Below are 13,523 nucleotides of genomic sequence, written 5' to 3'. Positions count from 1 at the left end.
GATGAGTATGCTGGGCTGTATAATGCTCTATCTATACACTGATGAGTATGCTGCACAGTATAATGATGTGAGTTTCTATACACTGATGAGTATGCTGCACAGTATAATAATGTGAGTATATGTACACTGTTGAGTATGCTGCACAGTATAATGATGATGAGTATCTATACACTGATTAGTATGCTGCACAGTTTAATGATGATGAGTATCTATGGACTGATGATTAGGCTGCACAGTATAATGATGTGAGTATCTATACACTAATGAGTATGCTGTACAGTATAATGATGTGAGTATCTATACACTGATGAGTATGCTGCACATTATAATGATGATGAGTATCTATGCACTGATGAGTATGCTGCACAGTATAATGATGTGAGTATCTATAAACTAATGAGTATGCTGCACAGTATAATGATGTGAGTATCTATACGCTAATGAGTATGCTGCACAGTTTAATGATATGAGTATCCATACACTGATGAGTATGCTGCACAGTATAATGATGTGAGTATCTATACACTGATGAGTATGCTGCACAGTATAATTATGTGAGTATCTATACACTGATGAGTATGTTGCACAGTATGATGTATCTATACACTGATGAGTATGCTGCACAGTATTATGATGTGAATATCTATACAATGATAAATATTCTGCACAGTATAGTGATGTGAGTATCTATACACTGATGAGTATGTTGCACAGTATAATGATGTATCTAAACACTGATGAGTATGCTGCACAGTATAATGATGTGAGTATCTATCGACTGATGAGTATGCTGCACAATATAATGATGTGAGTATCTATACATAGATGAGTATGCTGCACAGTATAATGATGTGAGTATCTATACACTGATGAGTATGCACAGTATAATGATGTGAGTATCTATACACTGATGAGTATGCACAGTATAATGATGTATCTATACAATGATGAGTATGCACAGTATAATGATGTGAGTATCTATACACTGATGAGTATGCTGCACTGTATAATGATGTGAGTATCTATACACTGATGAGTATGCTGCACAGTATAATGATGTGAGTATCTATACACTGATGAGTATGCTGTACAGTATAATGATGTGAGTATCTATACACTGATGATTTTGATGCACAGTATAATGATGTTAGTATCTATACACTGATGAGTATGCTGCACAGTATAATGATGTGAGTATCTATACGCTGATGAGTATGCTGCACAGTATAATGATATGAGTATCTATACACTGATGAGTATGCTGCACTGTATAATGATGTATCTATACACTGATGAGTATGCTTCACAATATATTGATGTGAGTATCTATACGCTGATGAGTATGCTGCACAGTATAATGATGTGAGTATATATGCACTGATGAGTATGCTGCATTGTATAATGATGTGAGTATTTATACACTTATGAATATGCTGCACAGTATAATGATGTGAGTATCTATACACTGATGAGCATGCTGCACAGTATAATTATGTGAGTATCTATACATTGATGAGTATGCTGCACAGTATAATGATGTGAGTATCTATACACTGATGAGCGTGCTGCACAGTATAATGATGTGAGTATCTATACACTGATGAGCATGCTGCACAGTATAATGATGTGAGTATCTATACACTGATGAGTATGCTGCACAGTATAATGATGTGAGTATCTATACACTGATGAGTATGCTGCACAGTATAATGATGTGAGTATTTATACGCTGATGAGTATACTTCAAAGTATAATGATGTATCTATACACTGATGGGTATGCTGCACTGTATAATGATGTGAGTATTTATACACTGATGAGTATGCTGCACAGTATAATGATGTGAGTATCTATACACTAATGAGTATGCTGTACAGTATAATGATGTGAGTATCTATGCACTGATGAGTATGCTGCACAGTATAATGATGTGAGTATTTATACGCTGATGAGTATGCTGCACAGTATAATGATATGAGTATCTATACACTGATGAGTATGCTGCACAGTATAATGATGTGAGTATCTATACACTGATGAGTATGCTGCACAGTATAATGATATGAGTATCTATACACTGATGAGTATGCTGCACAGTATAATTATGTGAGTATCTATACACTGATGAGTATGCTGCACAGTATAATGATGTGAGTATATGTACACTGATGAGTATGCTGCACAGTATAATGATGATGAGTATCTATACACTGATTAGTATGCTGCACAGTTTAATGATGATGAGTATGCTGCACAGTATAATGATGTGAGTATCTATACGCTAAGAGTATGCTGCACTGTATAATGATATGAATATCTATACACTGATGAGTAAGCTGCACAGTATAATGATGTGAGTATCTATACACTGATGAGTATGCTGCACAGTATAATGATGTGAGTATCTATACACTGATGAGTATGCTGCACAGTATAATGATGTGAGTATCTATACACTGATGAGTATGCTGCACAATATAATGATGTGAGTATCTATACACTGATGAGTATGCTGCACAGTATGATGTATCTATATACTGATGAGTATGCTGCACAGTATATTGATGGGAATATCTATACAATGATAAATATGCTGCACAGTATAATGATGTGAGTATCTATACACTGATGAGTATGTTGCACAGTATAATGATGTATCTAAGCACTGATGAGTATGCTGCACAGTATAATGATGTGAGTATCTATACACTGATGAGTATGCTGCACAATATAATGATGTGAGTATCTATACAATGATGAGTATGCTGCACAGTATCATGATGTGAGTATCTATACACTGATGAGTATGCTTCACAGTATAATGATGTGAGTATCTATACACTGATGAGTATGCACAGTATAATGATGTATCTATACACTGATGAGTATGCACAGTATAATGATGTATCTATACACTGATGAGTATGCTGCACAGTATAATGATGTGAGTATCTATACACTGATGAGTATGCTGCACTGTATAATGATGTGAGTATCTATACACTGATGAGTATGCTGCACAGTATAATGATGTGAGTATCTATGCACTGATGAGTATGCTGCACTGTATAATGATGTGAGTATCTATGCACTGATGAGTATGCTGCACTATATAATGATGTGAGTAGCTATACACTGATGAGTATGCTGTACAGTATAATGATGTGCGCATCTATACACTGATGAGTATGCTGCACTGTATAATGATGTGAGTATCTATACACTGATGAGTATGCTGCACAGTATAATGATGTGAGTATCTATGCACTGATGAGAATGCTGAACAGTTTAATGATGTGAGTATCTATACGCTGATGAGTATGCTGCACAGTATAATGAAGTGAGTATCTATACGCTGATGAGTATGCTGCACAGTATAATGATATGAGTATCTATACACTGATGAGTATGCTGCACTGTATAATGATGTATCTATACACTGATGAGTATGCTGCACAGTATAATGATGTGAGTATCTATACGCTGATGAGTATGCTGCACAGTATAATGATGTGAGTATCTATACACTGATGAGTATGCTGCACAGTATAATGATATGAGTATCTATACATTGATGAGTATGCTGCACAGTATACTGATGTGAGTATCTATACACTGATGAGCAAGCTGCACAGTATAATGATGTGAGTATCTATACACTGATGAGTATGCTGGGCTGTATAATGCTCTATCTATACACTGATGAGTATGCTGCACAGTATAATGATGTGAGTATCTATACACTGATGAGTATGCTGGGCTGTATAATGCTCTATCTATACACTGATGAGTATGCTGCACAGTATTGTTGGTGATATATTCACCCTGGACTGAATAATTTCTTCAGACCAAGACAGGTTAAAAAGAGTTTGTTTATTGATTACACACTGCAGTATGGAGAGAAACAATACAAAGTTTTCTCTGCGGGGGTCAGTCCCCTTCCCAGGTATTTATACATTCCACATCTAGGCTATTTACAGTTTATGATTAGCTAGCTAAAAAAATGCAAGGGTTTTAACAAATATGGTTACAACATAAGTAAATAACAGTTACACATCAGAATTGTGTTTGAGAATACATCAAAACAAAACAAAGGTCAGAGATGAACTAGATACATTCCCAATGTTTACAATGAGTTGTGTACATACATTCATATATTTGGCATATCAAGATAACCAGGATTTAAGTATTTACTGATACTAGCTGGAATGCAAGAACTTAAACAAGGATAGAAAAAGATTAGATTGAGAAACAAATAAACAGACACAATCAGAACTAGCTATATTTTATGGTCCCATTAACCAGAGTGGCCCTCCTGACTAATAATGCCCACATACAAATTAACCCATTCAGACCTCACAAGGCACTGCAAAAAACAGAGACAGATATTGCTTATTATTTTCAACAGTCCCTCCTCTGATGCTGTTAAACTCTATGACAATAGCATCAAACAGCAATATAATTTAGTCGCCGACTGGTGAACTCCATTTCAAACTGCAGTATAGAGTCGCCGTGGCCATAGCGAATGGGCACATGCGGGGCTGAATCTTCACAGGAGGGCATCAGTCTGCTGGTTGCTGGGCTGATGAGGTTACAGAGCTTGTGTAGCATTAGTTTGATACAGATTACTACGAGAGAAAGAAAAACAATTAGTACGACAAAGATTAGCAAACCTTGCAGTATCTGTACCCCCAATTTTCCCAGCCATCCTGACAGGCCAAAAGTTAAATCAGAAACCAAAACACTAAACTAAGTATCATGCAGAATGGGTAAGTAATACAATTATAATTTTTCCATTTTTCTCTCTAAGTATTGAGCTTTGGTTCTCCACATAATTAAAAGATAAGGATGAAAGTCTGTGTAAACAAAGTGATAACATAATGGAATATGATATTACCTGAAGATAGGCTGTAGTTTTAAAGCACAAAACCAGCTACTTAATATACACAAATAAACCCGAAAATGCAATTTCTCATAAATTTTATACTCTGCAGCTGCTCTTACAAGTCTAAAATAGATTAATATAAAAATAATTTTCCAATGTACTGTCCCTTTAAGAGACTGGGGTTGCCACAGACATACAATATATTGCTTTGTAATCTCTATCTAATAGCTAAACATAAGTATAGGTATTTGAGCACAATTATATTAACACCAAAACTACCTTGAATGCTCACTGCTATTAAATGGATTCAAAACTAATAATCCATCTGAAAATAAACAAAAAACAAATAGAGAATGTGGGGAAGGTGCAATATACAAAATCTCCCAGATACATTAGCCAAAATAATTAATCCAATCATCACTGGGAGAAAATTTAACAAGTATAATTTGTATATGTAGTTTACAAAAAATTAAGCAAAATAAAAATGAATGTATAGTAATGTTTCATTAATAGTGAAACATTGTATACATTGTCGAAATGCCCAATTTAATAGTATTTTAACTGAAAGAACATTATTAATACAGCGGTACCAGACTCATGGATATGTGCTTTGAAACCACAGATCCATCATGCACCTGTACCATCAGTGTGGCAGTAACAATAAATGCATTGTCTTGTTCCCATGGGTGGTATGGCAGACATAACTGGGAACAATGAGAATGCACAAAAATATAAAAGGATACATGCTGAGTTTGGTATACATATAACAATTACACAGTAATAGAATAAATAAATCATACAAAAATGAACTGTTATGACTATTAGAAGGTATATAAATCAGGGATTTCTCTTTACACTCTAGTAAACATCACCAGAGTGTAAATGCAGCATACAGGAATAATAACAAGTACAAATTAGTCAAATCTCAGGAAACAGTCAGACACTGTCAAAGAATAATACTTCCCAAAGGCTCAGTCTTTTTGGATTACCTTGCCAGTGATAGGATCAGTCTGTGGTGGCACCAATTTACAATGAGATACGTGGATCCACGATTTAACTTCTGCAACTTTAATGGCTGTATGCGTGATAAGTAGTACACGGAAAAGTCCCTTCCATTTTGGCTGTAGAGCTGTTTTTCTAGAAAAACTTTTAACCATTATAAGATCACCAGGTGAGATGGCATGCACTACACGATTATCATTCTTTAACTGTGCAGCAAGTACCTGGATATGAAAAGACTTAAGCATTGATGTTAGTTGTATGTCAGTCTCCAAAATCAACATAACAGATATTATATTTACAGCCTGTTTCTGAGCAATGTTAAACTAATAGTCATCAGCATTTTACACAGGGGGTATTGTAAAATACAGGGTAATTTACATTTTTCTTTACAGGCTCAATAAAATTAAACTTTAATGATTTAGATAGGGCATGCAATTCCAAACAACCTTCAAATTTACTCTTATCATCAAATCTGCTTGGTTCGCTTGGTATTCTTTGTTAAAGGTTAAAACTAGGCAGGCTCATAGGCTGCAGCACTAATTGCCAAATTGCAAGTTTATAAAAATAAAAAACTGAGATAAGTGGGTAGTCTGCAGAGATTTGGATACTAAGTAATCACAGCGGTAAAAGAAGTTTATCAATACTACCATGTTGATCATGTAAAACTGGGGAATGGGTAACAAAGTGACTATCTATTTTTTATTTATTTATTTTTAAACAATAAAAAATGTCAAGTACACTGTCCCTTTAATTTCAAAAACACTTCCCCAGCTGATTGTATTAGTGACAAATCTTTAACACATAGATTCTGCAATTATCACTCCAAGGCAGGTATACACTTTCTTGTTCGCCTCCAGACACATTAAGGAAAACTTTCCCTAGTTCACACAGTAAGTTTTTCCTAATTACATTATTGAACAGTTTTGGAACATGTCATTCTGTTTCAGGACCTACAGTTACACTCAAAGGTTCTGATATGTGCTTGTTCCCAACTCCAATAATCATTAAAGCTTTTGGCTATATTTACAAAGGGCTATGTACTTTGTCTATCAAGAACTGACAGTCAGAGCCTATATTCTCCCCCCCTCCCTTTTTCTTATAGCACGCAGTTTAAAAGTCTTATCTGTGTCAGATTTTTCAATAGTTAAAACATTTTATTCCACTTAAAAAACTTAAGTAAAAGAAGTTAGACAACCATATACAAACATCTTCATTAAGATTATACCTGGTTTAATTGTATTCATCCACTAAATATTATTTGAACTAAATATTGTCTTTGCATAATTATTGCAGCTGGCCAGTTCTGCAAATCAATACAAGACAACATGTATATATGAAAATTTGCGGCATATAATTTACCATCAATAATTCTGTGTAATTTCAGTGGAGAACACAATAAACCTTATACACACAAAATACTACATTTACCTTAAACTACACAGTGTACACTATTGCTCTGACAAAATCATACAGCAGAGACACATTGAACACTGACAATCAACCACTAATTAAAACTTCAAAAATATTCACTCCCAAGGTAGAAAACCCACCATGAGAACTTCTAATATCTCCTTACATATCTCCAGCACCTCTTCAATATTTATACACATTTTCATGAGCATTACATTCTGAACCATCTAACAAAGAAATACATTTCCTCTCAATTATTCCTGTTTTTACAAAATTGTATAATATACACTTACTTTGTCCATGGGTACACCCTGATAAAGAACACTAAAACATGATTTACCCTACTTAAAAAATTTAAAGCACAGTTTTAATGTATTATTTAATCTTTTAATCATTAAAACACAAACTTTTCTACCACATACTTTTCATACTTTTATCAGTCCATCTATCAATATTCCTATACCCCTCTTACATGCAGCTCTTGTGTCTGTATTTTAGTGCTACTGGAGTGACCAACAATCTTTGCTCATGTGTCCCACCTTTCCACATTTGAAACATTTTATTCTTTTACCCCTTGCACTCTTTTTCTTATTTTTTTGCTCTTTTTCTTCCCTTACTGGGAGATTTCATTTTAAGTTTTTATTTTCTTTTTGATAATCCTCTAGTGAAGCCTTTAACGACTCACACTGTCTTTTTACTGCCTCAGTATTCCATTTAAAATATGCTTTCCACTCTTCTGATGTAGGGTTGTTTTTTTTTTAAACCTCTATTAAAACATTACTTAGGGTATTTATTTTATCTAGGTTCCAAGAGCCACCCTCTGGCCATATATTGGACCCTTTGTTTTGAGTTAGTCTGGGCCATTTAGTATGATACTTATTACAAAAAAAACATGGTGTTGAATCATATATTCTGCTGGGGAACCCTTTGGCCATTTAGGATTAGTGGAACAGCCTTTAGAGGAACTATGTCCCATTTTAAATTGACTTTTTACTAATTTTTTTTATATTTTTTAAATGTCACTTGGGGTTTTTACTTACAATTAACACACATTCTTAAAAACTAAAACAACAAAAAACAACAAAACAGAACAAAAGAGAATTGTATTGTATCAGGGGAACCTCCACCCCAACCTGGCAACACTACACCACGTGTTTGCCCTCAAAGGAACATTATACACTCATTTTTTTCTTTGCATAAATGTTTTGTAGATTATCTATTTATAGACCATAAAGTTGTTGTTGGTTTGTTTTTTTTTAAATGTATAGGTTTGCAAATAACACTGCTCTGACTTTCAGACTACTCCCCACAGTTTTATGAGAATACCATCAGTTACCTACTCCAACTTGCTCCTGTTTATGTCCTTTTCAACAGAGCAAACTGAGAGCTCTGTTTAAGTTTTTAAACAGTTTTATACTTGATTTTTATATCAGTATCTGTGCATCTTATTCTTTATAGTAGTGTCTATTACATGCAGTTATATGAAAATGAGTATATATGAGTGTATACTGTCCCCTTAAATGACTGCTGCAGTCTTACGTCTACCCAGGATAGCCCCTTCCTAAGATTAACAATATTTCCACTGGGAATACTATCAGTGCTCTCACAAAAAATAAAGCTGTCTAATCAGGACTTATCCAAGAGGTTTTCCTAAACATATAATCAGAACAGGTAACTATGTGTCCTTTTAGACACCCTCCTAGGTCACAAGATTTAACTTTTTTACAAAAACAATTTACACAATACAACACATAACATTAATAAATCAATAAACAAAGCCTCTTAGGATAGCGTCACCCAGAACGCCAAACAGCTCTGATCCCTTACCCAGAGACACTCAATTACTGTTAAACTAAAAACAAAAATGTTCTTACCATTCAGAAGACCGGTCTAAATTGAGTGTCCCTGGAGCAGAAAGTCTTTGCCACTTGGACTGGTGTCTGAGATTTTGCCATCCTGCCGACTACGCCATGTGTTGGTGATATACTCACCCTGGACTGAATAATTTCTTCAGACCAAGACAGGTTAAAAAGAGTTTGTTTATTGATTACACACTGCAGTATGGAGAGAAACAATACAAAGTTTTCTCTGCGGGGGTCAGTCCCCTTCCCAGGTATTTATACATTCCACATCTAGGCTATTTACAGTTTATGATTAGCTAGCTAAAAAAATGCAAGGGTTTTAACAAATATGGTTACAACATAAGTAAATAACAGTTACACATCAGAATTGTGTTTGATAATACATCAAAACAAAACAAAGGTCAGAGATGAACTAGATACATTCCCAATGTTTACAATGAGTTGTGTACATACATTCATATATTTGGCATATCAAGATAACCAGGATTTAAGTATGTACTGATACTAGCTGGAATGCAAGAACTTAAACAAGGATAGAAAAAGATTAGATTGAGAAACAAATAAACAAACACAATCAGAACTAGCTATATTTTATGGTCCCATTAACCAGAGTGGCCCTCCTGATTAATAATGCCCACATACAAATTAACCCATTCAGACCTCACAAGGCACTGCAAAAAACAGAGACAGATATTGCTTATTATTCTCAACAGTATAATGATGTGAGTATCTATACACTGATGAGTATGCTGCACAGTATAATGATGTGAGTATATGTACACTGATGAGTATGCTGCACAGTATAATGAAGATGAGTATCTATACACTGATTAGTATGCTGCACAGTTTAATGATGATGAGTATCTATGCACTGATGACTATGCTGTACAGTATAATGATGTGAGTATCTATACACTAATGAGTATGCTCTACAGTATAATGATGTGAGTATCTATACACTGATGAGTATGCTTCACAGTATAATGATGATGAGTATCTATGCACTGATGAGTATTATGCTGCACAGTATAATGATGTGAGTATCTATACACTAATGAGTATGCTGCACAGTATAATGATGTGAGTATTTACACGCTAATGAGTATGTTGCACTGTATAATTATATGAGTATTTATACACTGATGAGTATGCTGCACAGTATAATGATGTGAGTATCTATACACTGATGAGTATGCTGCACAGTATATTGATGTGAGTATCTATACACTGAAGAGTATGCTGCACTATATAATGATGTGAGTATCTATACACGGATGAGTATGCTGCACTGTATAATGATGTGAATATCTATACAATGATAAGTATGTTGCACAGTATATTGATGTGAGTATCTATACAATGATAAGTATGCTACACAGTATAATAATGTGAGTAGCTATACATTGGTGAGTATGTTGCACAGAATAATGATGTATCTATACACTGATGAGTATGCTGCACAGTATGATGTATCTATACACTGATGAGTATGCTGCACAGTATAATAATGTGAATATCTATACAATGATAAATATGCTGCATAGTATAATGATGTGAGTATCTATACACTGATGAGTATGTTGCACAGTATAATGATGTATCTTAACACTGATGAGTATGCTGCACAGTATAATGATGTGAGTATCTATGCACTTATGAGTATGCTTCACAGTATAATGATGTATCTATACACTGATGAGTATGCACAGTATAATGATGTATCTATACACTGATGAGTATGCTGCACTGTATAATGATGTGAGTATCTATACACTGATGAGTATGCTGCACTGTATAATGATGTGAGTATCTATACACTGATGAGTATGCTGCACAGTATAATGATGTGAGTATCTATGCACTGATGAGTATGCTGCACAGTATAATGATGTGAGTATGCTGCACAGTATAATGATTTTGAGTATCTATACACTGAGGAGTATGCTGCACAGTATAATGATGTGAATATCTATACAATGATAAGTATGCTGCACAGTATAATGATGTGAGTATCTATACACTGATGAGTATGTTGCACAGTATAATGATGTATCTAAACACTGATGAGTATGCTGCACAGTATAATGATGTGAGTATATATGCACTGATGAGTATGCTGCACAATATAATGATGTGAGTATCTATACACTGATGAGTATGCTGCACTGTATAATGATGTGAGTATTTATACACTGATGAGTATGCTGCACAGTATAATGATGTGAGTATCTATACACTGATGAGTATGCTGCACAGTATAATGATGTGAGTATCTATACACTGATGAGTATGCTGCAGAGTATAATGATGTGAGTATTTATACACTGATGAGTATGCTGCACAGTATAATGATGTGAGTATCTATACACTGATGAGTATGCTGCAGAGTATAATGATGTGAGTATTTATACACTGATGAGTATGCTGCAAAGTATAATGATGTGAGTATCTATACACTGATGAGTATGCTGCACAGTATAATGATGTGAGTATTTATACACTTATGAGTATGCTACAAAGTATAATGATGTGAGTATCTATACACTGATGAGTATGCTGCACAGTATAATGATGTGAGTATTTATACACTTATGAGTATGCTACAAAGTATAATGATATGAGTATCTTTACACTGATGAGTATACTGCATTGTATAATGATGATAAGATGAAGAAAGATAATGACCACATAGGTACACGCCTATGTATAAACTGGCTGCTATGGTCCCCCAGCACTTGGACCCTGGGGCTACTGCACATGCTGCACCTGTCTCACACTATTCTCTAAACTTTTATAGGATCATAGTGCAAGAATGTTGTTGTTTTAAGTGCAGAAGCTTATGCATATTGTGAAAATAAGTTGTCACTTGTGTTTGAAATTTGAATCAGGGTTGGCTGATTAAAATTGGTCTTCTTTATAATATGAGAAGTTTTTATTATCCCTACTCATTTTGTGCATAAAGAGCAAAGTGAGAAAATAATAAACTGTATTATTTATTTTCAGTTACTAGTTTTTATTGGAAAATATAGGTATATAGTCCTAAAAGTTATTGTTTTTGAAAGGTGAACAGATGCTAAATATGGAACGATAAGGCATTTAAAGTGACACTCAAGTCAAAATAAACTTTTATGATTCAGATAGAGCATGCAGTTTTAAGACACTTTCCAATTAAAATTTTGCACAGTCTTTTCATATTCACACTTTCTGAAGAACAAGATCCTACTGAGCATGTGCACAAGCTCACAGGGTATATGTATACTAGTCTGTGATTAGCTGATCACATGGTACAGGAGGCCGGAAAACAGGAGAAAAATAAATTTGTCAGAAAAAAATCTACTGCATTGTCTCTTTATTATGTACTTGTTAATTATGTAATTCTACTGCATTGAGTGGTCCTTTAATTAAAATATTGAGTAAACAACTCACATGCTATTGTTTACCATGTATGCTATAGAAAATGACACAGAAAAAAAATCACTGAATCTGTATGGTGTTTTCTTTATTATGATTGTTTAAGTGTATTCTCAATGTTCTATATAATTTGTGTGGTTAAAGGGATACTGAACCCATCATTTTTATTTCATGATTCAGATAGAGCAACTTTCTAATGTACTCCTATTATCAATTTTTCTTCATTCTCTTTGTATCTTTATTTGAAAAAGTAGGAATGTAAGCATACGAGACGGCCCATTTTTTGTTCAGAACCCTGGATAGCGCTTGCTGATTGGTGGATACATTTAGCCACCAATCAGCAAGCTGTATCTAGGTGCTGAACCAAAGATGGGCTGGTTCATAAGCGGAACAAAGAAAAACAGGAGTAAATTAGAAAGTTTGTTAAAATTGTATGCTCTAACTGACTCATGAAAGAAAAAAAATACCTGTTTCATTATAGGGGTGAGAAATGACTCAGACGTGAAGAGCTCAGAATACATTTTTATAATTAGTATAATGAGATCTCTCAATTGTAGAATATTGCAGATTCGATGTGGGAGGCAACTCAAGACCTGTTTCCAGGGGCAGCACGAGATGCGCAAAGAGGAGGTGCAATGCTCTGCAGGCTAAGAGAGCAGCATGGACTCAGCCCACCCCATATCCAGGATATGCTCCGTCAGATAGGAGTGGAAATACACAGCAAACTGAGGTGAGGGGAACCTAATCACCAGTATTTAAAGGGACATTAGATAACATAAACTGTCATAGTAAGTAGTATCTTGCGTTGGTTGTTTATCCAAAATAAAATAAATACGTTTTTAACCACTCTTTGTTAAAAAAAAGTCAGATTTTTCTAGAATCTTATGTTTGAATTTTAAAAAAAATATATAAATATTGCAGTAAAGTCTAATCAACTTATTGATGCTCACAAG

General features: G+C 34.4%; 1 protein-coding gene across 1 annotated transcript in view; it reads left to right on the top strand.

Moving 5' to 3' along the window:
* The window catches only part of CARMIL3 (capping protein regulator and myosin 1 linker 3), a 252,398-nt gene that overhangs the window by 135,488 nt on the left and 103,387 nt on the right, over positions 1-13,523 (top strand). The window contains exon 27 of the mRNA XM_053702312.1: positions 13,128-13,300. Coding sequence (XP_053558287.1) covers positions 13,128-13,300 — 173 coding nt within the window. The remainder of the gene's footprint in view (positions 1-13,127; positions 13,301-13,523) is intronic.

Source organism: Bombina bombina, chromosome 2 (assembly GCF_027579735.1).
Source record: "Bombina bombina isolate aBomBom1 chromosome 2, aBomBom1.pri, whole genome shotgun sequence".
Classification (NCBI taxonomy): Eukaryota; Metazoa; Chordata; class Amphibia; order Anura; family Bombinatoridae; genus Bombina; species Bombina bombina.
Note: the sequence above shows the minus strand (reverse complement) of the source record. Positions and strands in the feature narration are given on the sequence as shown.